This window comes from Cydia strobilella, chromosome 6 (genome assembly GCF_947568885.1).
Source record: "Cydia strobilella chromosome 6, ilCydStro3.1, whole genome shotgun sequence".
In the NCBI taxonomy this organism is placed as follows: domain Eukaryota; kingdom Metazoa; phylum Arthropoda; class Insecta; order Lepidoptera; family Tortricidae; genus Cydia; species Cydia strobilella.
Window position 1 is genome coordinate 4,920,656 of NC_086046.1, and position 27,844 is coordinate 4,948,499.

At 38.4% G+C, this 27,844-nt stretch overlaps 1 protein-coding gene across 1 annotated transcript; it reads right to left on the reverse strand.

The window, feature by feature from the left end:
• LOC134742020 (ubiquitin-protein ligase E3B) lies at window positions 1–27,138 on the reverse strand. The gene is made up of 20 exons (XM_063674940.1): window positions 26,786–27,138; window positions 25,807–26,043; window positions 21,673–21,925; window positions 19,137–19,325; window positions 18,589–18,780; window positions 15,631–15,777; window positions 15,113–15,291; window positions 14,778–14,902; window positions 14,407–14,578; window positions 13,760–13,878; window positions 13,114–13,286; window positions 12,100–12,180; window positions 11,772–11,970; window positions 11,307–11,470; window positions 6,705–6,851; window positions 5,964–6,079; window positions 5,055–5,184; window positions 3,712–3,876; window positions 2,175–2,286; window positions 1–222 (listed from the first exon to the last, which is right to left on the reverse strand). Exons 1-20 carry the CDS (start codon window positions 26,944–26,946, stop codon window positions 50–52), a joined length of 3,234 nt encoding a protein of 1,077 aa, XP_063531010.1. The 5' UTR covers window positions 26,947–27,138; the 3' UTR covers window positions 1–49.
• Between the last annotated feature and the right edge of the window lie 706 nt (window positions 27,139–27,844).

A 27,844-nucleotide genomic window follows, 5' to 3' on the forward strand; every position in this document is an offset into this window, starting at 1 on the left:
AGCGAGTTACCTCAATACGTAGTGCTTCATTTAAACCTATTTGTCACATTTAGGAAAGTTCAAATCCAGTGTTACTATTTACAGCGTAACGCAGTTTGTCGCGCAGCGTACTCCGCTTCTGATAGTTGGGCAGTTTGAGGAGATTAAAGCAGGTGGATGAAGTGGGCAGACGGTTCAGCGGGTCCTTTTTGCGGATCGTGAAAAAACCGCGGATAACGCTGCCTGTAACAAATATTCTTAATTAATTTAACTAAGATTGGTTCAGTAGTACACAATATTGAGTCTCCAAATTTTATATCTGAAGTAGATGGCGCTGTACGGCCACGCACAGTCAGTATCAACTAATTAATGGCGGTGAAAATAGCCAAATATATCAAGTCATTATTACCATAGGAGCGTGCTGTGTGAACGACCATAATTAAGATCACTATTCGCTACAATCTAACTGACGCTGACTGTACGTGGGCGTTTTCTAAAATAAATACTGAAAACCTGATTCTCACAGATCCTGGTGTTTTTGGGTTCTTTCATATCAGAATCACTAGCATTCAATTCTGATGATAAAAAAAATTGTATGAAAATTTTACATCACACACTACGTCACGCACATACAAATGAAAAAAAAGAAGAAAAACCGGCCAAGTGCGAGTCGGACTCGCCCACCGAGGGTTCCGTACTTTTTAGTATTTGTTGTTATAGCGGCAACTGAAATACATCATCTGTGAAAATTTCAACTGTCTAGCTATTACGGTTCATGAGATACAGCCTGGTGACAGACAGACAGACGGACAGAGGAGTCTTAGTAATAGGGTCCCGTTTTTACCCTTTGGGTACGGAAAAAACATGCCAAAACGTGACGTAATGGAATTGACATTTTTGGACTGCTGTCGATTCTGAGTAGAATGAGCCTAAGAGTCAGGTTTTCAATATTTATTTTAGAAAACGCCCACGTACATTATTATTGTAACAAGTACATACACGTACATTATTGTTGTGTCATATTGTATTAGTTTAAAGTGTTATATTATTGTAACAAGTTTGCAAAGCGGTAAATTCTGACAACCCAGTAAGCACAAGACCTATGGCCCCGTACAACACTATCTATATAGCCGCCAAACATGCGGCTGTATTCCTTTTACTGTTTTTTTTTATACCACGTCGGTGGCAATCAAGCATACGGCCCGCCTGATGGTAAGCAGTTGCCGTAGCCTATGGACGCCTGCAACACCGGAGATATTACACTCGCGTTGCCGACCCTTTAAAAACCTGTACACTCCTTTTTTGAAGAACCCCATACTGTAGCCCCTCGGGAAAACCTCGGCAGGGAGCTCATTCCACAGCCGAAGCGTACGCGGGAGGAAATTCCTCTTAAACCGCACTGTGCTTGTCGGTCCTACATAAAATAAAAAACCGGCCAAGTGCGAGTCGGACTCGCGTTCCAAGCGTTCCGCGTACATTACACAATTTTTAACAATGTATTTTTTTATGTGAAACGTGAGTGAAATGTCTTTATAAAACCCGTAGGGGTCGGATCAAAAACTAAGTAATTAAGTCCGACACACGATTGTCTGCACATTTCTAATAGGTTTTCTTGTCATCTATAGGTAAAGAAATAGTTTGTGTATTTTTTCAAAGTTTTAGACCTAGTAGTTTGGGGGGAATGGTCATTTTTTGCCTATTTTCTTGAATAACTTCTAAACTGATTATCCTAAAGTTATAAAAAATATATATTTGAGACTCTCACAATGAGCTCTTTCATTTGATATGTAACGCGATATATTTGTAAAACCTTTATTTTTTAATTTTCTCATTTACCCCCCAAAAGTGGACCCCATGTTTAAAATTCATTTGTTTACATTACATATCCGTCTTTGGGTCACAAACTTACATGTGTGTACCAAATTTCAACTTAATTGGTCTAGTAGTTTCGGAGAAAATAGGCTGTAACAGACGGACATACAGACGGACGCGTGATCCTATAAGGGTTCCGTTTTTTTCTTTTGAGGTACGGAGCCTTAAAAACTAAGGAAGGGAAAGATAGTATTCCTGCAGGTTTGATTTGAAGGAGTTAATAGATCAGAGGAGGAGGAGAGGGGGAGGAGGAGGTATTGTAACAAGTTTGCAAAGCGGTAAATTCTGTCCTACATAAAATAAAAAAATAAGCGAAGATATACCTATTGTGTCCCCGGTGTCTTCATCATCGCCGACCTCGACGCATCGGATGGAGAACGGCGGCTTGAGGTGCGCGAACCCGAGCACCGGCGGTTTGGAGCATGACGTCACGAACTAAAATGACAAAATTGTTACGTTACATACGGATTTATTTAAATACATCTTAGTTTCGGATCGCTTGTAACCATAATATAAATACGTAAATAAATATTATAGGACATTCTTACACAGATTGACCAAGTACCACAGTAAGCCCAAGGAGGCTTGTGTTATGGGTACTCAGACAACGATATATATAATATATAAATACTTAAATACATAGAAAACACCCATGACTCAGGAACAAATATCTATGCGCATCACACATATAAATGCCCTTACCGGGATTCGAACCCAGGACCATCGGCTTCACAGGCAGGGTCACTAGGTCACTACCCACTAGGCCAGACCGGTCGTTAATATAACGTTATAAAATACATCTACTCGAACAATAAATAAAAATGACAATATGTATTTTTTGTAAATCCTCGTAACCATAATAAACGTGAATCCAATCGTATAGTAAATTGGAATCGTTTGTGATTGGAGGGCTACCAACGGAGCAGCGGCTGACGTTCACGAATATTCACTTTTATACGACAGCCAGGGAGAATACGACTCATCATCTTCCTCGCGTTATCCCGGTTTTGTGCCACGGCTCATGGGAACCTGGAGTCCGCTTGACAGCTATAGTTCGTTTTTTTAGCATTAGAATTTTTTAGATTCCATAGACAAACGCGCTAGGAAGCTTATTGGAGATGCGGGATTAGTAGAGGCTAGACTGCAGAGCCTTGAACACGGTAGAAAGGTAGCTTGTTTATCGGTGTTCTACAGGATACATTTCGGGGAGTGAGCGATGGGATTACATAATTTAATCCCCCCATCTCCATTCTGCCACCGTGGGACTAGACGCGGACTTGCGTTTCACCCTTACGTCGTTACTCTGCCACTGATTCGTACTAAGCGCTATGCATCCAGCTTTATCATGCGATATATTCCCAGTCCACTATAACTTGGATCTTTTTAAATCAAGAGTGAATAGACATCTTTTAGGTAAGCATGATCCATCCTAGACTGCATCGGCACTTACCATCAGGTGAGATTGCGGTCAAATGCTTGCCTTTTTTTAATAAAAAAAAAAAAGTAAATCTTGACGTGTCTTTTTATTGAAAAATATTAAAAAACGCTTTTAAAAAATTAGTTTATATTACTTATAAATAAATAGAATATCGTTTATGAAAGCGAAAGAATGTTAAAGATCGTATATGACTTTTAATTGTAACATATTTGCAGAAACTTATTTTTCAAGTGATTTTTAATAAAAAGACACGTCAAGACAGCGTCGCTATACTTACTCAACCTCATATCTGCAACAATCATTTGATGGAAATGTCGCTTTTCTTTCATTCGGAATACGGGTGTTCTTGTCATCAAATGAGTGTCAGGCCCTTGTCCGTAGTATTGCGGACAGTGGTTTAGACTGAGATAAACTGGACGTACCTTGAGGAACATGGCGCGCTCGTTCTCGGTGAAGTCTCGTTGTAGAACATCCCACAGCCAACACACCACGCGGTGTGAGTCGTGGAAGCCTCCGTAGTATTGTGTGTGGCGTCGTAAGTCGCGCAGGTCGAGGGGGACGTTGTCGCCGCTTATTAAGCGTTGGAGCTGGAAAAAGGAGTGTTAAATGTCTTGCTTGGACTTTTAGCTTGTGCCAACTAACACATTTTGTTATCGTGCATCCAAATCTCACCTGGCGATAAGCGACTGTGGGCTCAAATATAAGTATAGCCTCATTCAGTATTTCTAAATAAAAATTTAGGAATGTTAGCCCTTAATCTGATACGAAAAAGACCTTTTTCTACTCGTCGAGTATAATCTGTGTATTACAACTTAACATGCAACACTACAACCTTACTCTTTTCAACGTTGGATAGTCTATGGCACTTCCGACTCAAGCATAAGAATTTTATCGATACGGTTTAGTCAATTATAAAAATTTTGAAAATAGAACTTCATACATTTCAATAAAATGTTTCTTGTTTAAGGAGACTCGATTCAATGCAAATTATCGCATCTGCTTTGTGATTGGTTGGCCAACAAAAACATTTTATTTTATGTTGTAGTAGAAATAACTGCTTCATAAGTCAGAAACGCGCATGTGACACCCTTCATATAGCAACATCCATACCCTACGAAAACCGCTTAGTGTTGCTTGTTAGTCTCCATAGCCTACGGTGGCCAAAATCGAGAAAAAAACTGTTTTAAAACTGAATTTAGCAAGGAGCAGGTACCAGGGCCTCATGAGTTACGAGGAGGTGTCGTTAACCAACCCGCCGGGGGCGCCGGGCCCGTCGGCCGTGCCGCGAGGTATCGCGGGCTGCGGCAGCTCGCGTATCTTAGCTGTATACTTTTGGTTTGTTTACTTATATGATTCTACTAGTTGAAAGTATTATTTTTTTGTCTCGTAGAAAAAGTATTGTATACAATAGTGATATAATCAAGCTTTTCAATCTCGTACCTTAACTTAAGCAACTCAGCAAGCTTCGTTGCTTAAACACGGTACTCGACTGAAAAGCTCTCTATTATATCACGATTGTATAAAATACTATATTGGCTTATTAATAGTACTCGTAGTTAGGAAAAATACAAAGGAATGTTAGGAATGTTCTGGTTACGAAAAATACAAAGGAATGTTATGTATAGTATTTTGTATGTAATTAACAGATAAATATTTTTTAGTCACTGCTAAGAAAATATTTAATCCAGTTATGCTGAGATAGCTTTAAAACTATTAAAAAAACATACAATAGAGTTGTAGAGAGAAGTTTCTGATTGGTACTTACCTCTGGAGTTGAAAACAGTGACAGCCATTCCGGATTTATGATGGTCCTAAAGCCTTTGATGAAAGCGTTGGTTTGGTCTTTTATTTGCGTATGCATCCGGAAATGTGCCATTAGATGTATGTAGTTGATCCTGTAACGAGATAAATAACAAATCAGGAAACATTTTCAGATATCGATCAAAAATTATCTTATGTGCAAGTCCACATGCTCAGATTGTTACCTTAAATATTGAACCAGAAATTTGAAATTATATTTAATGAATTGCTCTCAATGCAGAGGATCTGGGGGCTGATTTTTTAATTTTGACAGTTCGATTTCATGTGGCTTTCTTTAATATATTTCCACTACAAGGCATTAAAATTCTACTAATAGAATTAAAAAACGAGTGGTCTATACCACTAGATTCCCAATTTATATTGCTCGTATTTCAATAATATCAATTCGCCGTTTTCCACAGATTTTCGAGTGACGAAATCGAGCGCTCGAAATTCAAAAATCACTCCCTGGACTGTCAGAGGGTGTTAATACGGAACGGTTGCGAATATTCTGAGCCTATCACCTATCACATACTGCGGCACGCGCTGCCATCTTGTGGCCTGAATCGGAACCATAAACATGTACATCACATGTACATTGACACTTCACGCCAAAGCAAGTGCTGCCATCTCGTGGGCTACTTTGGAAGCATAAACTACACATTTACGCCTCGCGCCAAAAATCGGACGTCTCTTGTGCTGCCCCCTACAGTTTATGCACGCTCCCTATATTAGCGTAAGGTGTCAATTTTAAGTTTATGTTTTAGATTTAGGCCACAAGTTGAAAGACCCTAAAACGTGGACGGGCCGTATAGCTTTTTGGAGCCATGTCTGTCAACGTCTACCTATATCAATATGTAGACCCGCCACTTACTTGTTCTCATTAGTGACAGGAATAGCTTTCCCGCCCGGCACAAGCTCGTGGGTGACGATCTCTCCTAATCGCTCTTCATCCACGGAAAATGTCAGCTCTAACGTTGAAATGTCTCCCTGAAAAGAGTACCTTTATGAAATTTCATACTGTATATTTATGTAATGTTATTTTTTTTGGATCGTAAAGGCCTGTGCACATCGGATGCTTGTGCGTAACCGTGCATGTCAGCGTTGTAATATACAGATCTCTATGAGAGACGGCACACCACTTGCACGAAATGTGCGCACGGCGGCCGGATCCCTTTCCAGCAACAGATTTTTATTCCTCTCGGACGATGACCGTAAATTGTGAGGTGTATCATAGTTTTATGAACGTCTGATTTTTCATGGGGCTTGAAATACCTGATAGATTTTGAGCTTAAAGATGTGCAAGTTGCGGAAAGTTTCCAAAAATCTCGTAAATTTCAGGAAAATTTCACAAGAAACAAAATACTCTTTCATTTCGGAAATGGAAAATTTCGATTCCTAAACAAACATGAGAAATTTCGCAATTTTGAATACTTTCCGATGGCACATCACTATTTGTGCCTCCTATTAAGCTCCAGGCCCCTACTGAGACCCATTTCAGAAAAGTTACAAGTCGTGTAACATGACAAGTAGCAACGATGCATGTGGCTATAAGAATACCTTTTTTTTGTATCTATAGACAAAGGTGGGTGTTCTGAATTACATATAAACTAACCTGGAAGTGTTTAATGTAGGTAAGACTCCTATACAAGTCCCGGTCGAGAGAAGGCAGTTCATCGATCCAACTGTACAGCGCTTGGTTGGTTTGCCCCAGGACTTGACTTAGGAAGAATGAGGCAAAAGGCACGTCGACTACGATACCCTGGAAGTAATTGTCCAGTATTATGTAAGGTCCGGATAAGGGAAATTCCGTACGCGATCGTATTTTTATTTTTTCAACCGCTGCCTGCTTTTGACTGCTAGAACTTCGCAGAAGTAAGCTTGAGGTTCCAAATCGGGCACTTTTTGCGGTAAATTTCTTAAGTAAATTGTAAGTATTGACCATGCTACATTGGATAATTATATTATTATTAAAAATTTAAGAACCTGATAAAAACTACACGGTTACTTCTGTGGAGTCCTTTCTAATGCTAAAAATAACTAAGTATAAAAGCAATCGCTAATTTATCGATGAAGTTAACAATAGAAACATGTAGTGGTGTCCTACTGGTAGAAGAGCCGGCAGTAAAGTTTCGAACCAACGTGATACCGCGATGAGATGCACAATGGTTTCCCATAAAACTGATGCTAAGTCCGAATTTGATAGTCTGCCACGGCGGAACTAGCCGAAAGTACAAAAAAAATAGCCACTTCCGGTGCGAAAAAGGGGGGGTCATTTAACCCATCTGATACTGCAATAAAAGCTATGGCATCAGTTAGAAATTTACTGGTAGATACAGAAAAGCGAAATCTGCCAGTATGATTCCTGCCGGAAGTGCTTGGCATACGCTCTCAAAGGTGACCATCAGGACCCCTAAATTAACCCATCTGATACCAGCATGAAACCAATTCCAGTCGGTAGATATGAACCTTCTCTTCAGGAATATATAAGTCTGCCAGGGCGCTTTCAGCCGAAACACCTTGACATACGAGATTATGTGAGCAACATCCGTGGAACCCGTATTTTGGAATTTTTTTTTTATACCACGTCGGTGGCAATCAAGCATACGGCCCGCCTGATGGTAAGCAGTCACATATTATTTTGAGAAAATTGGAAAACAAATTTGCTTTGTAAAAAAAACTCTGTTAATGAGATAATTAAATGAGACCTCATTGAACAGATTCTAAAACCTCTTTTAAATATAAAACTTAACTGGCCACTTCACGCTGATAAATCAAATGACACGTTGACAATGACATTTAAGACAAACAAGCAGTTAAATACATGATGATTATTTTTTAGATAGAATTATAGTTTATTTATTTTGTTCGGTAAATAAAATAAAAATTATGAGAAACTTTTTTAATTTCTATTAAAAGTTAATTGTTCTAGTGTAAAGTACCAACCATCTCGTAAATTTTCTGTAGCTAATTTGTTAGCACCTTATATATAAATAATACAATAATTTTAAATTACAATATCCTTTATTTACCAAAATGAACAAAATTATTATTATTACATACTTATTGTAAACGGGTGTAAAAAGACAGGATTTTCAACGTCAAGGACGATTTTTACCAATAATCCAAATATGAACATTTTAAATCACTTTTAGGGTTCCGTACCCAAAGGGTAAAAACGGGACCCTATTACTAAGACTCCAATAGATTATATTCTGTTTTTTATTCCGTAATCCGTAGACTAAAATGACATTTCATGTGGTACTAAGAAATGTCATGTCTTACATATGAAACGTCATTTTAGTCTACGGAATAAAAAAACAGACCTTAGTTATCTCAATTTGTAGTGTTATAAAACAACACCCTGAATGTTAAACTACGTCAGTTTTGCGTCAACGTCAAGAAATGTAGGGGAGAGGTGGGCATGACGGGATACTTAATGTTTCAAGTCCAATAAAACTGAAAATGCTATTTTTTTAAGTTTTTGTTATTTTTATTTTATCTTTGGTAATCAGTCTTTCATAATCAACACTTACTAGGAAACACTGATTTAAAATTTCACGATTTTTACTCATTATTATTTATCTCCACGGGACTTAATCGCGTAAAATAGTTTTAAAATGTACCTCCGACGATGTTGATGTCAACTTTAGCCAGTCTTCTCCGAGACCACGGGGACAACGCCGTCCTCGAAACGTCGGAGGTACATTTTAAAACTATTTTACGCGATTAAGTCCCGTGGAGATAAATAACTTACTAGGAACTCTCTAGTTAGATAATAAAATTAAAAATAAATTAAAATGGCCAAAAGTGCCTTCTCTCCATCTTGCCCCCCAAGTATGGTAAGATGGGGAACCCCTACGGGACAAGATAAGAATGATTCATATAAATATTATATTTAGGGCCTAAACAAAACTTAAATTTTTGGCTTTTGGGTCAATCGTCTGATAACTTCTCACGAACTGTTTTACTTTTATTTCTTAAGTCGTCTGAGAGACAGAAAATGTGTTTACAGCTAACATGTACCCCATCTTCCCTTGTTAATTTTATTGTTTGTTGGGTTAATTTTATTGTTTGTAAAAATTGACATGTAAAAGTGCCCCTGTGGCCTATTTGCTGAATAAATGTTTGATGTTGATGTTGATGTTGATGTTGAAGAATAAATAAATTCAAATCCGCAATTCTTCATCAGTTTATCACTTTAAAACTACGGCCGTCAAGATGTACCCCTTCTTGCCCCATGTGCCTAATGAAATTCGAAAGTTTTTTGTAAAATAAACCGTACTTGAAACCAAACAAGTCCTTAGCTGTTGGCGGGATTGCTGGGCCATAGGAATAAATTAACAGTATATATGTGCTGGTGATAATAAGGAAACAAACGCAAACCAAATAAAACACAAAAACCGGCCAAGTGCGAGTCGGACTCGCGCACGTAAGGTTCCGTACCATAATACCATTACGCAAAAAATGGCAAAAAAGTCACGTTTGTTGTATGGGAACCCCACTTAAATATTTATTTTATTATGTTTTTAGAATCATTTATTCATCAATTGTGCATTACAGGTAATGAATACAGGTGTTATAAACAATTAGTTATAGTTTGTTATAACGGCAACAGAAATACATCATCTGTGAAAATTTCATCTGTCTAGCTACCACGGTTGATGAGATACAGCCTGGTGACAGGCGGACAGACAGACAGACAGACAGAAAGCGGAGTCTTAGTTATAGGGTCCCGTTTTTACCCTTTAGGTACGGAACCCTAAAAATAACAAGGAATATGGCAAAAACAGTTTTTTTGCAAATAAATAATTAACGACACCATTTGTCTAGCCGGTCACTGTGCGAACTGATTGCTATGATGGCGACGCATCGTCATGCGTTAACGGGATTCTGATGGTTGGTCAGTCGTGTCGCCATATAAAGCCGCTACCCCGTCTTACTTGTCTTGCCCCTCTCTCCCCTACATAAGATAGTGATTAGATACACCAAATAGGTGAAAAAACGCCTCAAGCGTAAAAGAAACCACCAAAAATCATTTTATGTCGCATTACAAGCCTGATTTAGCTATGAATACTAATACCCCCTTATTCGTAAAACTTTACGAGCCTGAATTAGTTAAATTATGTTTTATCCTTTTCTTACAAATACATAAGTCAAAATGACAGACAAAGACAAACGATTCATATAGCTAATTCAATGACTATTAATCATATTAATCACATTATTTAATTTATTTTAACTTAATTTATTATAAATATGTGTTATTAATAACGTAATAATATACAAATATAAGCATAGACTAATAAATTAATAAGCCTGCAGTATTTGAAATGTCCGTAATATGTACAATTCCAAAATACGGGTTATACGGGTACCACGGATGTTGCGCCACATAATCTCGTATGTCAAGGTGTTTCGGCTGAAAGCGCCCTGGCAGACTTATATATTCCTGAAGAGAAGGTTCATATCTACCGACTGGAATTGGTTTCATGCTGGTATCAGATGGGTTAATTTAGGGTTCCTGATGGTCACCTTTGAGAGCGTATGCCAAGCACTTCCGGCAGGAATCATACTGGCAGATTTCGCTTTTCTGTATCTACCAGTAAATTTCTAACTGATGCCATAGCTTTTATTGCAGTATCAGATGGGTTAAATGACCCCCCCTTTTTCGCACCGGAAGTGGCTATTTTTTTTGTACTTTCGGCTAGTTCCGCCGTGGCAGACTATCAAATTCGGACTTAGCATCAGTTTTATGGGAAACCATTGTGCATCTCATCGCGGTATCACGTTGGTTCGAAACTTTACTGCCGGCTCTCCAACCATACGGGATATCCCGCAGACGGCATTGGTCGCGTTGAAATTGTATTATAAATCTTATCAAGTATAATTAGGGTGAGCCAAATTTTAACCAGATTAAAGATATTTAAACAAGGAATAAACGAAAAACACAGGTGCTATTTACTAATAGCTATTAAACGAGCGAACGACTTTGTTTTAGATAAATGTAAACGGCAAAATTATTGGATTTATGTCGATATAATTTTTTACTCGTTACGTATGTCCGACAGGAATCCCTAGCTAAAATCTGTCGGGTTTTTGGAGACCACCCTGTCTAAGGAAAATCCCAATGAGAGACACATAGTGGTATAATTTACAGGTGGAATACGAGTAGATAGATAGATTATTAAATCTCACTAAACATTTGCACTCGTACCTCGTAAACGGCCTTTCCAAGCATTCGTCCTATAAATTCGAAGAGCTGCAGGTGGTTGTCCTGGAGACAAGAAGTGGGCGCAGGGTAAAGGCGCTCTTCGCTCGTCACTCGGAAAAGATTCAGTGACGGATCGAACACGCGCTTAATTGTCTCCTCCAGGAATTCTGAAAAAAAAAAACAAAAAATGAAGATATTGAAGTTGTATTACCCTGAAGACAGCGCGTACAGTTCGCGAGCTATTGATAAACATTTATCTTTATGTTCGCTCTGTATGTTGTTACATACGAACTGTCCTCACATGGCGGCCCTGCCAGGACACACTAACCTTTGAAGCCGCCATCCTGGTCGCCTTATCAAGCCCCTGCTCGTTTGTAAAGCGTTCCCGCACCTCGACATTGAGTGCTCTGTTTGTTATCTGTAGGTTATACACCATCTACGTCCTTACATGACGACCCTGCCACTAACCTTTAAAAACGCCATCTTGATCGATACCAGCCTCATCAAGCCCCTGCTCGTTTATGAATCGTACTCGCACAACACCCTTAAGCGCTCGGCTAGGCAGTGCTGCTAGTTGCCTATAGCCGTCTTCTACGAGACGCGCACGACGGACTGTCACCAAGGTCGAGCGGCCGCCGCAAGCGCGTTCTGTTAGACCTAGCACCACCTGAGGATAAGTCAAGGTTATACATATTAAATTGTGAGAGGCCATACGCACAACAACGTGTCTTATATAAACATTGAAATTAAGAATAATTTTTGTGAAAAATTGAAATTGGGAGAAATTGTGTGTTACCTTTTCGTCTGCAACAGCGCGTCTGAACAGCCTCACCCTTTCACCATGCGCTATCATATGCGGGGTCTTTTGCACCAGCACCTGTAAAAACAAAAAAAAAGCTGCATAGATTGTTTGGTCTCCAAGAAACACTAACTAACTAATATGGCTCAGCGACCCAAAGAGGCTCCGTTAAAATATCAGTCATAGCTCGGAAAAAACTGAAATTTCAAAAAGTTACGCACAAGAAATTTAGGGGGCAGCAAAGAAGCCCCCTGTCTATTGGTATATAGTTTAGGCCACACGGTGGCAGGCCCTGCATCGCGCAAGGAAGCGTCCATAAAGTGTAGAGGCGAGCTGCTGCGCAGTGGTTCTGCTTATATCTGCAAACGGCTTCCTATAGCACGAGAAGTTAGGTGTGTACTGATGCCAATAATTCGTATATCGTATCGATGCCAGTAATAGTGTGTGTAGGGAAGCGAATAGCTCGTTGCTTTGGATGCTGTTTTACCATTCTACCGTTCGTAGACCAATATACAACTGTGTTGCGATGGAATAAGGTCTAGTTTACCTGTTGCGGCTTCTTTCCCTTCTCCAGATCGGCCATGAACTGTCCCTCGCGGATCTCTCGGACCAGCCAGTGGTTGTCGGGCGTGTAGAAGCGCCGGCAGTCGCGTCGGTATAGAACTAGTAAGAGTGTGTGTAGGGAAGCGAATAGCTCGTTGCTTTGGATGTTGTTTTACCATTCTACCGTTCGTAGACCAATATACAACTGTATTGCGATGGAATAAGGTGTAGTTTACCTGTTGCGGCTTCTTTCCCTTCTCCAGATCGGCCATGAACTGTCCCTCGCGGATCTCTCGGACCAGCCAGTGGTTGTCGGGCCTGTAGAAGCGCCGGCAGTCGCGTCGGTATAGAACTAGTAAGAGTGTGTGTAGGGAAGCGAATAGCTCGTTGCTTTGGATGTTCTTTTACCATTCTACCGTTCGTAGACCAATATACAACTGTATTGTGATGGAATAAGGTGTAGTTTACCTGTTGCGGCTTCTTTCCCTTCTCCAGATCGGCCATGAACTGTCCCTCGCGGATCTCTCGGACCAGCCAGTGGTTGTCGGGCGTGTAGGAGCGCCGGCAGTCGCGTCGGTATAGAACCAGTAATAGTGTGTGTAGGGAAGCGAATAGCTCGTTGCTTTGAATGTTTTTCAGATCTGTGAACAAAGGCCAAGGAGTTAAGTTTTCCAAAGATTAAGTATTACTCAGGAAATTGACAATAGGGTATTTGACTGTATTTAAAATAACTTATTTTACACTATACATGAAATAAAGCACCAGAAGATTAATAGAGAAATGCAGACAGCAGTTACTTTTAGACACAATTTCTATTTTAAAACTCGTAAAAAACTATAAAGAGTAGGTAATTTGATTGGGACGTCACATGCTAGCGTTTCATATAAATTTCACAGTAGCAAAATCGTTTTGACAGTTCGAAAAAGAAACTGATTTCACTAGTAGTCAAGTACTCCATTGACCGATTAAGGTCAGATATAAACAGTAGGTGTGATTGTGAGAAGTGTAGTAGGTACAGGTACTTTAATCATAAAATAATCTGTCGGAAAATATGATGTGTAGTTAGTAGACATTTTGTACACAATTATTTATGTTAGATTAAAAGACTACTCACCAAACAGTTGATTCATAATAGACTTATAGACGAACATGTTTAAAAACTGTGACATGTTTATAAAGTCTTGCAGCTTGAATGGTTCTTGTTGCTCATACATTTCCATATCATCTAAAATCCTGAAATTAAAGCAATCTTATAAATACATTTTTTTAAAGGTGAGATTGCTTTGTTACTTGCGTTTAGTAGCAAATGTATGTACAACACCAATCAATATAAAAACAGGCCATAAGTTTCATGGATATATTACTTGAACTTTTTCTTAGACATGATCTAACTATAGTAACTACGATGAGGACAAGAAGATATAGAACTACCGCAATTCTAAATATAGTCTTAACAATCGATATACCTAATAAAATAGGCAAAAGCATGAGCTAAAAAAACTACTTATTGTAATTTCTCAACATGCTGCTTGTGTTAAAAACTCTCTCTGTCTCGACACTTTTTGTCACTTCAGGATAAGAACTGCATTATCGCCCCGATCTCGATAAAAAAATATCTGGCGACACAACAGGTACTCAATTATAATCATCTATATTATATGCGTCTATATTAATGTATTAGAGGTAGATACCTCTGTAATGACATGTTAAACTGAATAAAATATTAAGTATTTCATAAAGTCTAATTAAAAATATACTTACGTAACATAATGCGTCATACAGTCAGCGAAGAGTATCAGCATCTGAAATTCTGGCGCCGACGTCTTCGTATTTACAGCTAAGAGATCGAGAAATGATTTCAGTCCACAGTTTGGTCCCAACGTGCAAAGGAATTGCCACAGAGAATATAATATTTCGTCTTGATTGCAAAGACCTGAAAACATACAATTTAATAAGGTGTGAAATGCCATGTGCAAAGCCTTACCCCCTTATTCATAAAACTTTACGGGCCTGATTTAGTTAAATTATGTTTTATTCCTTTCTTACAAATACATAAGTCAAAATGACAGATTTTACATTGTGATTTGATGATTTTATCGGTGCTAAGTTAGAAGTGCGACGTTAAATCTTACCTGTTAATATATCTAGTTTAACCTGCGTCATAGTCTGCAATGCCGTGTGATACATCGAGCATATTAACGCAGCTTTGGTACAATCGGGAGATCCTAGTTTCCTGTAGTTTTTATTTGCATTAGCCCTGAAAATATAAATAAGGTATGAGTGTTGATTAAGGACGTTAAACTTACCAATTTATCATGCGCAAGTAAGTTAAAGATTATCTTTTTTCTGACACAATTAATTATATTCTTTGTATATCAAAAACTGTAAACAATCGGCTAAGGAACTCACAAGTTCAATATGGCGGCCAATTTTTCTATTACGATCACAGTAGCTTTACTATGCTTACCTATTAGTTCTAGCCTCAAAAGCCCTCCTTATAATAGCAGCGGGGTTATTACTCTGCACCGGGGTGGACGGTTGCGAGGGCCCCGCGCCCTCCTCCCCGCTTACACCCGCGTCTACCATCTCTTTCAGCGGGGATGAAAGCATTTTCTTCAGCAATGGAGCTCCCCATAGGAGAGAGAGCTGAAGAAAAAAAAAACATGTTAACAGACTCACTGGGACACTCATTTTAACATAATCTTTAACTTGAGACAACTCTAACGAATCAAAACTCGGGTTGAATCGTTGCTTACAATATTCTAGTCTTTTTTTTAGCAGCAGGGTAGGGTAGGGTAGGAAACAGTGGCTCGGAAAAAAATTGCCGGGTACAGTGGCTCTCTCAACCTAATTCCAACATGATAGAGGCGATATTGGGGCGACTGAGCCACTATTGGAGCTGAGCCACTGTTTCCTACCCTACCCTACTGTGACACATGTCATCTCACCACGTATTGCTGACACTAGATGTTGACCAAGTCTAACCTGCGTGCGAAGGTTCCCCATAGTGGGCGGGAGATACGCGTCGAAGCACTGGGAGAACCAACCGAGGACCGGATGCCAGTTGCTCAGGTTGCCCTTCTTGCACACCACGTATTGCTGGCACGAGTCCAGGAAGCGGGTGACTACCAACTGTTGACAAATATGTTGTGCACATTAGAACAATATTGTCTTAGGTTACCGCGATAGTTACTCATGAAATAAAACTATGAAAACGGATTATATCGCGTATATTCAATTTATAATAGATCCCGACGTTTCGAACCCTTTACAGCGTTCGTGGTCAACGACGGCGGCGGCGACGGTGGCGGTTTTTTGTATGTGGGTATTTTTGCACATTGTAGATTTTCCTCGTTGACCACGAACGCTGTTTAGGGTTCGAAACGTCGGGATGCATTATGAATTCAATATAGATACGCGATATAATCCGTTTTCATAGTTTTATTTCGCATTAGAATAATTTGACGTAAAATCATTATCTCCTGGCGGTGTTCAGAAAATTGGTTTTATTAATTTTAAGTAAGTTACAAAAAGAGATACTTATCGCATTCATTTTTATCAAGTGCGTGTAGGTATACTAATAGCGAAAACTACCTTCAGTTTACCAAACGTTCGTAAAGCTTTCATGTTTTAGGCGCAATTTGTATTTGATACAATTGAGTTAACTTTTTTCAGTTAGCAATGTTTTTTTTTTAAATATCATTATTAACACACTGTAACCAAACGACAGCGTGAATAATAAACAGACACACGAACGATTGTACATAATTTCAGTGTTAGTCACTTGTTACTTGATATTAATTGGACTAATGAAGCGTTTCCGAATTCATGGGTTTACTCTGAAACAAGTGCAGCATAGGCATGGCGGTCCACAAATAGGTGAATACAGAATTTTTATACCGTGTTTACATTTTCAAATATTTAATATCGTATTTGTGGTATTTCATAATACATGACCGTTTTTTTTTAATGGAAATAATTTTAGGACCAACATAATTATTAAATATATACGATTTCAATGAAAACTGAATGTTAATCAGTTGGCAAAAAATAAATGTAAAAAAGAAGTATTTATCCTAAACAATATGTCAATTCCAACCGCCACATCCCTGTTGCCCGTTAGGAAGTCTGCAATTATTCATAATTACGTCCCAAAAACACTGTCATTACTGAAGGACTAGGTCAGTACAATTAGCGACACCGAGCAACATGCGTGTGCTGGTGGCGCTGTGTTTGCTGGCGGTACTGCGTGGCGGACGCGCCTGCTGGGGCCCGCATCTGAAGATCTACGAAGTCGAACAGAACTACGACAATTATATCGCACAGTATGGGGACACCATCACAATTTTCTGTACCGGGACACAGTTCAGAAATCTCCACATGATACATCAAACGAACAGCATGGATGACGGTATGCTACCTACGAAAATTGTTAACAGGACAACGATAATGCTGATCGTGAAGCCTGAGATCGAATCTCACCAATACACGTGCATTGATGAAGTAACTAATTGTGTCGCAAAATTGACAGTGAACGTAAAACCTGTTATTACTATTGAATCACCTAACGTGCAATATAAGCGGATTGGAAATGAAGTCAACTATATTGTCCCGGTCGGTGAAGATTATGAAGTACTTTGCTATGGGAATTCCGATCTTAGGATTCGTAAAGACGGACAGAACGTACAAACTCGCAGGATAAACGATACAACTGTAGTCGCAATGAAACGACACGAAAAACAACAATTGCAATTGTGGTATGAATGCGAACACGAGCTTAACTATGGAAGTGCTAGTTTAATAGTTGCTTTCGACTATCCCCCAGCGGCTGACAATTTCTGGTGCATCGAATATAATTTTCAAATCAACTGCCATTGGTCAATGGTGGGTCAGTATGTAACATTCACATTATTTTACGAGGATGAAGATGGGAATATTATGCGTCTGTACGAGGACCATATCGGGACTAAGAAAACCAGAAGCTGCGAATGGAGCATGGATGATGTATGGAGCCACGGTTTGAAGGTCGGTGAAAATTTGTCTCTCGTGATGCAATCGTGCAATCCTATATTTTGCTCAAATAAGACATATCATTTCAACATGGACCAGATTAAAAAGATTGATTCTGTCGTCGGCTTAAAGCTTCTAAAAACATGGTCGCAAACCGCTGTGGTGGCTTGGATAGAGCTTGACACAACGTTCGGGGATAATTTTGGCCCATCGCTAGAATATAAAGTGACATATCGACTACCAGGAATGCAACAGCAAGAGCTGAAGGCCTCTTTGTTGCGAGTCACTTGTACATGTGAATACGAAGGCATTCCAATCAACGTTTGCGAAGGGAAACTACAACTGCCCTGTCCCGGTAAACGATATGAAATCAAAGTTTACCGTAAACGGACGGGCACTCCTCGCATCGATGCGTATTGGTCTGAGCCTGCCAACATTACTCTGCGCACGGACATTATAAGAACCGGCATAGAAACAACAAACCTAATATGCGAAGATGAATCCGAACTAATAGAGTTACAAGAAGAATTAAAAGCTACGGAACGTAAAATTGATTTAATAAAGAAAACCTGTGAAGAGAAAAAATTTGATGTCTGCAGTAAAACTTTGTCATCAGTTTGTATTGACTTGAATAACACTGTAGAGGAACTTGGAAGAGAGAAAAAGTAAAAAAGACAAAAAGTTATCCAGTTGCTTAAGTATGTATGTATGTATGTATAAACTCTTTATTGTACAAAACACAGAACACAAATATGGCACAGAAATAGGCAGTACAAAGGCGAACTTATCCCTTTAAGGGATTTCTTCCAGTTAACCTTTGAGTATAGTCATAACTGTTTCGATTTGCATGAAAGTCTTAGACTAAAAACTCAAAAAAAGTCCCTGGTGATTAAAAAGTTGTTTTTTTTGTTCATTGGAATTTTTAACACTTACCACAAAAGTAGGATAATAACTCTCCGCCATAGCATGTTCGCGCTCTAAATGCGCCAACTGAACTAAGTTAGCAAGCAGGCAAAGCGCGTAGTTCCCTTCAAGCGTGTTGAATACTATTCGCATGTTCTGATCCGTGCTGAGGAACTCCAGGCTTTTGTCGAACATGGCGTGCGTACGGAATGCCGTGATGGACTGTTGGAAATAAAACATTGCTATATTAAAAACATTTTTTTTGTCACGTTTGAAGCTTCGAAAAGGTCGTCTTGGGCCATTAACGACTTGGTCAGAAATTGCAATATGAGAAAAACATTATGGACATCACGAAAGTGTTTGAACTGGTCGATTATAAAATACCGTAAAAAAATACTATTCCTGATTACTTATCAATAGCCGCGAACAATATACAGGAAATGCAGACATGGGCTGTTCCCAACGAGAAAAAGACCGTTCAAAATAAGTTGAAACATCTTGTAAAATATGGAGTGCCCCAAGGAAGTATTTTAAGACCGTCATTGTTTAAAGTTAACATCAATCACACCAATACTCACTTCAGGCGAGATCTGCTGCATGTGGAACACCAGCGTTGGCACAGACAATATCTGTATGATGTACATAGTGAGCAGCTTCTCTGAGAACTGAGCGGAAACGAGCGGCCGAAGCGAGAGCGTTACCACTGCTGTCAAGGCAACGTTCTTGAGGCATACTTTCTCACGACACAGCCCTCGGAGGAGAAGTGACTAAAAATAACAGTTTAGTTAAAACGTTTGTGAAGTAGTACATTTGTAATGTAGTTAAAGAACATATCAAAGCAAAGCGCTTGTAAGGCCATATTTGTCTCCTCCCTGTCTCTATTTCGATCGAGATAACTAATCATTAGAATGCAGCAATAAAAATAAAGGTTATAAATGTACAAGCATAATAATGTATTTGTAATATGGACCTTGTCGCCTGATTTAAATTTTTAAATAAATAAATAATAGGCTTATTATATTTTAATATGTAGATTTATCAATTAACGCCTCGGTGTTATGAATATGAGAGCTACTTTTCCCATAAGGTTCGAAATTTCTTGTTGCATGTATCAATTCTTTTATCTGAATGAATAAAACTGGGGCGAGTTTAATAAAAAGTCGTAAATTCCGAAGTACCACTTAATTTAGGAATCCCTTTTTCATTTAATTTTACTTGTGTCCCTATTTATTACATCCCCGCACTACACCTTAAATAAGCTAAGTCTCTAATTATATATACATAATCTTATAGATATTAAAATTTATAAACCACGCCTTAAATGAACGCCACCATGATGCTTCGGTTTTACGCAAATAAAGATGATTAATTTATTACTTGTAAGTACTAACACAAATGTAACCGCTAATGACGTCACCATACTGGAGTTATATCACTTAGAAAGTGTTGTAACTGCTAGATAGTTGCATTTTATACAATAACCAGCGATAACACAGTTCACTGGCATGACCTCATAATTGTTCTCTATCTTACTGATGTGTCATGTTAAACAAAAAGCAGCCATTTTACATTTAAAAACAATATTTAATAGCATGTCTATTGTCACGAAACATAATAGACAAAAGAGGTTGATAATTTTTTTCTTAAGCCTGTATACGTAGGTAAAAAACTTAGCTTAAGCCCCTTTCTCTATGTATTAGTGAAGTGTTCGGATAGGTATTTGAAATTTGTATTTAAATGTAAAGTTTGCACTCAATAATACTCATTATTTACTTAGCTGGCTCACTTTATTCAGAGTTGTATATTACACGTTTTATAATGTGGATTTTTTACGAGCTCTTTCGATCTTAATAGAAGATTTTTATTTGCATTCCATTACAATTTCGCATAGAATTTGTATGACGGTAACGGAATGGAAGGAACGAAAAATTTATGAAAAGTTTTATTCATTGATTTTGAAAAAAAATATTCAAAATCAATGAATAAAACTTTCCATAAAAAAAAGAAAAAAAAGTGTATTGTACAGTCCTGCCGTGATAACAACATATGCAGTAGTCGCAGAAGAAATATCATGCGATTGTTTATCTTGTTCTCTTTGAATAAGTTCTTTATTTAAACGATGTTTTTCATGCAAGTACTGCACACGCGATAAGGGGCAGAGTCTACGTCAAAGATAAGTTTACAATTTTGCACCTTACTCCTTTTTAATAAGGTGAAAAATGTAAACATCTTTGGCGTCGACTGTACGACTTTTTATTTAGGCCAGGCCACAAAAAATTAGTCATATAAAGCTTTATCTTTAAGCTTTTTCCAGCTGTAGTACAACGATCCCGACTATGGGGTCGTCCGGCCTGGGAACGAAACCATAAAATACCTGATAGTCGGGTTTTCGGCATTGAATGTGTTAATTAATTTGCCGAGCTAAGTTTGGTTTTGATGTTAAGTTCAGGATACGATTAAAACAATATGACATTCGATATCGTCACGTTACTGTTCAAAACGTGTAAGATCGTTAAGAAGCAAGATAATAACTAATAAGATACAAATATAATCTTATATCTTTAAACGAGCAATTCTTGTATATATCTATCTATCTATCTATCTATATATATGTATATATTTCGGGGATCTCGGAAACGGCTCTAACGATTTCGATAAAATTTGCTATATGGGGGTTTTCGGGGGCGAAAAAACGATTTAGCTAGGTCTTATCTCTGGTTATCTCTGGGAAAACGCGCATTTTTAAGTTTTTATATGTTTCCCGAGCAAAGCTTGGTCTCCCAGATATTGGTTATAATAGGTACACGAGTCACATAACATGTACATTATGAAATGAAAACGAACACTAGTTGAATGTCACTTTCATTAATTGTAATGGGTTATTGCTCTGTCTGGTCATATGATTCATATACTGTCCACGTGTTTTAAATTAAAATATTGTTTAATATATATCAATTACATTAGTGGGCAATAAGATATTTTCGCGCATAGGTTCATGAGATACAGCCTGGTGACAGACGGACAGACGGATGGGGACAGCGGAGTCTTAGTAATAGGGTCCCGTTTTTTCCCTTTGGGTACGGAACCCTAAAAAGTAAAACAACAATGACTAACCTTCAAAGTCAAGTAATATCCCCTATGGAACAGCGAGCCCATAACATTGGCACATAACTGGTTCATCCCTCCCCGAAGTTTCTCAAAATTCTTCATCCGGGTGATGGCCCAGGTGTTGGTCGCGGTGAAAGCAACCAATGTGTGCAGGAAGACAAGGATGCTCTGCATGTCTACGGGTGACTCTGGTTTTAGCTCCTCGAGGTATGTGCAGCATTTGAAAAGCAGGTCTTTGATGTGGGCTATCCATCGCAAACTAAAACAAATTTTTATAATTTAAAAACTGATGTTTCATTTGGTGGAAAGTGACGGTAAGGCTTATTTAGCATAGGTGGGCAAAGGAATACTAGGCAAAGGAAGATGTGAAGTGTAAAGTACAGATGTAGTGCATAATTGTTTTCCATCGTATTTTCTCGGAAACGTTCGAATTAGTCATGCTACTTCAGTAGCAATATACGTTTGTACGTTTCCGCAAAAAGACGATGGAAAATTATTATGCACTACATCTGTACGAGTATTATGGCAGCTGACAGCTGAAGTAGATACACTCGTAGATAGAGATACGATACAACTCATTGGTATGATATGAGCCGGTTTTAACCAACAACCTAGACAATTAAAGTCGCACATTCAAATTCTCGAACACGAAAAGGTGTTTTAAAGTACCTACTGATTTAAACAGCGTAGGTTTACAATGTATTCGTACATTTCGGAAGAGCTGAACCACCTGTCACAGATATAATTAAGTCGCTTAACTTCAAACTCGGGTAAATCCATGTGTAAGATTATGCGATTTTGGTATTAACATACGGTAATAGGGTAGATATTTGAAGTTAAGCGCCACAATTACTCGCTACAATGGCCCAACCTTGTAAAATGTATAATACAAAACCTGTACAGTTTAACCTATTTGTTATTTCATTTCATTTCCATATAATATTACATGTTACTTTGTTTTAGTCCCGACCTTAATAAGAAACATTACATGTTGCGTGTCACATGCATACAATTAACGTAAGATCGTAAATCCTGAGCTATTTTCAGCTCAGCTTTAAGTGCAGTGGGTCAATACTGTTAATTGAACTAATTACTTATGACCCGGCTTGTATAATGTATATTAAGAGGATAGGGGACGATCGATTCTCCATGCAAACATAGTCCTCATTTTCCTCCCTGGATATTGACATTATTAGAGTTTTGAATGATTCACGGTTAGTTTCACTAGACTTATATTGACCGGGATATAGACCGTGATTACCTTTTGTATTATTTGTGAGCTCCCGATATTTCGACGCAGTTACATGCATCATGTTCACGGGTGACTGAAGATAGCGGGTGGGTGTCAAAGTTGTGTAGACAGCGCTCTGTCTACCCTCATTCTTGCGCGTCGGCTGCGTTCACTTTCAACGTTACCAACGGTCGCATTCACACTTGTTGGTCCGGTCGCGTTCACACTCGTTGGTCTGTCCAAACACACTACACTCACGGTGTCACTACGCGTGTTTGATTCGGATATCACTGGTTTTTTACACAAACAAATCACAGGATTCCACACATTTGACAGTTTAAACCCATCTTCACGATTAAAATTTTTGTATTTGTGAATTTCAACGGCTTCTCTTACCAATCTTGGTATATAGTGGCGTTCTGTCGAAATGACCTTGGGACTATGCAACTCGATCCAGTGATTTGTACCCGACTCAAGGAGATGCTGAGCAATAGCTGACTTGCGAACGTCATTGTACATTGTATTGTAAGGCTCCTTGAACACTGCCTCACTACAAATTACTTTCTGTTTCGCGGGCAATATTATATACAGGCAGAGGGAGTAGCGATGGGCAGTCCGGTGGCTCCAGTGGTGGCTAACATTTGGATGGAACACTTTGAGCACCTAGCCCTTTCTGCGCCCCCAGTTCCCGTTAAAATTTGGAAGAGGTACGTGGATGATGTGTTCTGCATAATTAAGGGTGGTAAACAGGAAGCTGAACTGATGCTAGGACACCTTAATAGCATGCACCGATCTATGTCGTTTACATTGGAAATGGAACAAGAAAGGAGTATTGCGTTTCTGGATGTGAGACTGAATGTTACAGGTTGTGGCATGCTGGGACACTCAGTCTATAGGAAACCGACTCACACGGACCGCTATTTACACGCGAGCTCGCACCATCATCCCAGACAGTTAAACTCGGTTGTGGCATCACTGACTAATCGAGCACACGCTCTGTGTGACTCGCTACATCTAAACCAGGAGCTGAACCATGTTCAGAGTGTCCTGAGGATGAATGGCTACAGAGTTAACATGGACAAGCGGGACACAAAAACCAAGCGCCTTACTCATCGCGTTGAGAGACAGCCAGCGTTTATGCCGTACGTCAAGGGTGTGACAGACAAGATATCAAAAATACTAAATAACTACTCTGTAAAAACTATCTTCACCCCGCACAGGAAAATTGCACAATTTCTGCGGTCGCCCAAAGACAATTTTCCCCTGGAAAAACCTGGTGTATACAAAGTTGAGTGCAGCTGCGGTAGTTCGTACATTGGGCAGACCAAACGCACTATTGCCTGCAGAATTAAAGAACACATTGCTGCGGTCAAGAACAATGACGTTCGCAAGTCAGCTATTGCTCAGCATCTCCTTGAGTCGGGTACAAATCACTGGATCGAGTTGCATAGTCCCAAGGTCATTTCGACAGAACGCCACTATATACCAAGATTGGTAAGAGAAGCCGTTGAAATTCACAAATACAAAAATTTTAATCGTGAAGATGGGTTTAAACTGTCAAATGTGTGGAATCCTGTGATTTGTTTGTGTAAAAAACCAGTGATATCCGAATCAAACACGCGTAGTGACACCGTAAGTGTAGTGTGTTTGGACAGACCAACGAGTGTGAACGCGACCGGACCAACAAGTGTGAATGCGACCGTTGGTAACGTTGAAAGTGAACGCAGCCGACGCGCAAGAATGAGGGTAGACAGAGCGCTGTCTACACAACTTTGACACCCACCCGCTATCTTCAGTCACCCGTGAACATGATGCATGTAACTGCGTCGAAATATCGGGAGCTCACAAATAATACAAAAGGTAATCACGGTCTATATCCCGGTCAATATAAGTCTATTGACATTATGTTTTTTTTTTTACACAATTTTAATCATAGCTATATCAAACAGTCTCATTTGATTTTTTTCGATTTAAACTTTATTATAAAAGTTAGGAGCTTTTAAAAAATTGTATGAAACCTGTTTTTCGCTCCTAACTCTTATAATATTTAAAATTCGAAAAAAATCAAAGAGCCCTACCGTTTGTGTAAAAATATTTTCAATAATGTTAATATCCAGAGAGGAAAATGGGGAATATGTTTGTATGGAAAACCGGTTTCGAGGCGGTCAGCTTTCGTCTTAATGTATCCAAACACTAGTGATGTTTTTTCTGTATATATATCATTGCCATGTGTGATATATATCGTCGGAAAGTTTCTATAATTGCGAAATATCCACATTGGATTAATAAACAATTGGAAAATTTCGGAAACTTCTCATATTTTTGTATGGATGTCAAATGTTTTTATTGCCTACATGAAAGTATCCTTTGTCTCCTGTAAATTTTTCCTAAAATCTCCAAGAACTTTTCCAAGTTTTCGAAGACTTTTCGCAACTTACAAATCTGTGTACTAGAGTATTTGAAAATTGGAATCCTGGAATTATGTAGAACACGCAATTCTAATTAGAATTTTTACATAAAAATAAGTTACCCAAACATTAATTTTAATATCACATCATTAGTAACTACAGGTAAGCATATGGCCAGCCCCTGTGGTTACCAGCATAGTATGTGAAGGGGTCTCTATTGTTTGACATATTTATTGAAAGTCATAATGTAATGATTGTCATATTATTATTAGTCATAATTTGGTTTTTCTCAGAAACGCGTAACTTTTCAGGATTGCCATAAAACAAACCTAACCTAACCTATCTATAGGATAACCCCAGGATAATCGTGAAAAGTTAACAGTTTCAGAATTATGACTAATGATAATATGACAATCATTACATTATGACTTTCAATAATTATGTCAAACAAAGGGACCCCGAGTGAAGCTAGTCAACAATAAATATGTTTGTCATAATTACCTGTATTCTTTATTCAAAAACACTCCAACATAAGACACCTTCACTGACTCGGAGTGGAGACTCTGCACAATGTATTTGCATAGCTTCTCAAATCTTTTTCTGTCCCTTTCTTTCTTGAATACTAGAAACAGTTGACTGGCTGCTTTGTAGACCTCCAGAGCTGGGACCAACTCGAGAGGCTGAGGGGTCTCACCTTGTGTGATTAGTGGGTCCGGAAGGAGATGGTCAAATTCATCCCTGTAAGGATAAGTTATCGTAATATTTATAATTAATGAATATAAGCATCTCGCCGCTCGGGGCGAGCATGCCTCAGGCCGAGCCGCTCAAATGCATATGCAATCAAAATATCTCTTTCTTATTTGTAAACAGTAATAAATAAGGAAATTATCACATCACACTCTACCACAGGTGGTGGTGGATAGAGCCTATTTTAAAAAGCGAACCTTAACGGAATTAAACATTAAATCTTTTAAACTTTTATGCATTTCATACTTTATGCAGTGTTGCTTCCACAAATAGGATAAATCTAACCATGTCAAATAGATTCATAGATAAGAAAAATGAATGTTACCAAAGGTGACAAAGGAATATCCCCACCCCACACATCATAATAGTTTCCAATTAGAACCCTAAAAAAGTCTGTGGTCTATAGGTATTTTTTTAATTTAATTTGATACCTGAAATTCAAAAACTACACAAAGAATGAACAGAAATTACTGCTGCACTATCTTTGCATGTTTATCCTCATGTATATCTAGCCTTACCATTTTTTATGACAATAAATTCTTCACTCTCAAGTAGGAAGTAGGTAGTATTATCCAACCATAATTTTAGCAGTTTTGATAAAAACTAAATTTAAAATGATTTTCTTTAAGACATTTGAACACTTATCAAATAATAATCTGTGATAATTTAAAGAAATAATGCTAACTAGATTTCACTAATATCTAAATATACGAGTGTTATGAGTAGCACTCACAATATCATTCGTAAGAATTTTCGTCTCGCCAGCCATCCTCTTATATACGCCTGTATCTTTACAGCAGATTGTTCGCGTTTCTTCTCGAGTGCCCGCTCCTCCCGAGCGGCTTTCGTCTGCTCCAGAAACGTATCCTTGCTCGTCATTGATTTTGAAAACATCTTCGACCGATTAGTACTGCTTTGTTATTATTGTATACTCCCTTAGCCTAGTAGTCGTCAGGACATATCGCCCGACCTCAAGCTCTACGAGTTATCCGGGTAAATATAACATTTTCACGTAAGGTTTACTCCGTATTTCGTATTTGTAATATTGCACTCTCAATGCATCATTTGTTGGAGATACATTAATTCTATAAAAATTACAACAATAAATCCCTCTGCGACCGGAGTGAAAATTTTATTTTGACTTGAAGTTTGTACAATGTTGCCAGTTATTGCTTGTTTTGTTTATTTTTATTTAAAATCAATGCAAAATTTATTTTGTAAAATGTTATAATAATAGTGATTTGGTATATATATTTTTATATAACAAAAAACATCTCCTAATTTATAAAATTATATACAAATGGTTTACCTTTGGCAATAATGATTGACTCATGAATCTAGGATTGAATAGTTTACATCAGAGCCATCTAGCTGACATTGAAAAAACTAAACATAAAATTGTGTGCTTGTGCATCATGAATATCATGATCCTGCAATATTTACCCGCTAGAGGCGGTACTATACTCATGAGTTTCGATTAACTATAATAGGTGGCGCTATACGTCGCTATACTGTTGTACTTTGGTTGTACCAATGTACAGAGAGTAAAGCAAAGATCGATATAACTCCGTAAAAGATGGATACAGTCTAAGGTTTATGTGCCTCGAAAATCACAAAAATTTGATTCTCGATCAGATGGCGCCACTAGCTTTCTCTGGTATAGAGAGCGTTGACGGTTTCGTTTGTTATTTATAATTTTAACGCATATAAGTGAAAGAACATGGGTCAAAATCATATAAAAATTATTAATGCAAATAAAAAAATCATTTATCCATATTTAAATACATTTTAA

Excerpts from the sequence above, each read along its gene's own strand:
- LOC134742020 (XM_063674940.1), bottom strand. The coding sequence starts at position 26,946 with ATGTTTTCAAAATCAATGACGAGCAAGGATACGTTTCTGGAGCAGACG. Across the intron at positions 15,778-18,588 it reads GTTATTATCCTACTTTTGTG|TTGGTAGTCACCCGCTTCCT; the intron begins GTAAGTGTTAAA and ends ATTTGTCAACAG. Across the intron at positions 14,903-15,112 it reads TTTGAGGCTAGAACTAATAG|GGCTAATGCAAATAAAAACT; the intron begins GTAAGCATAGTA and ends TTATATTTTCAG.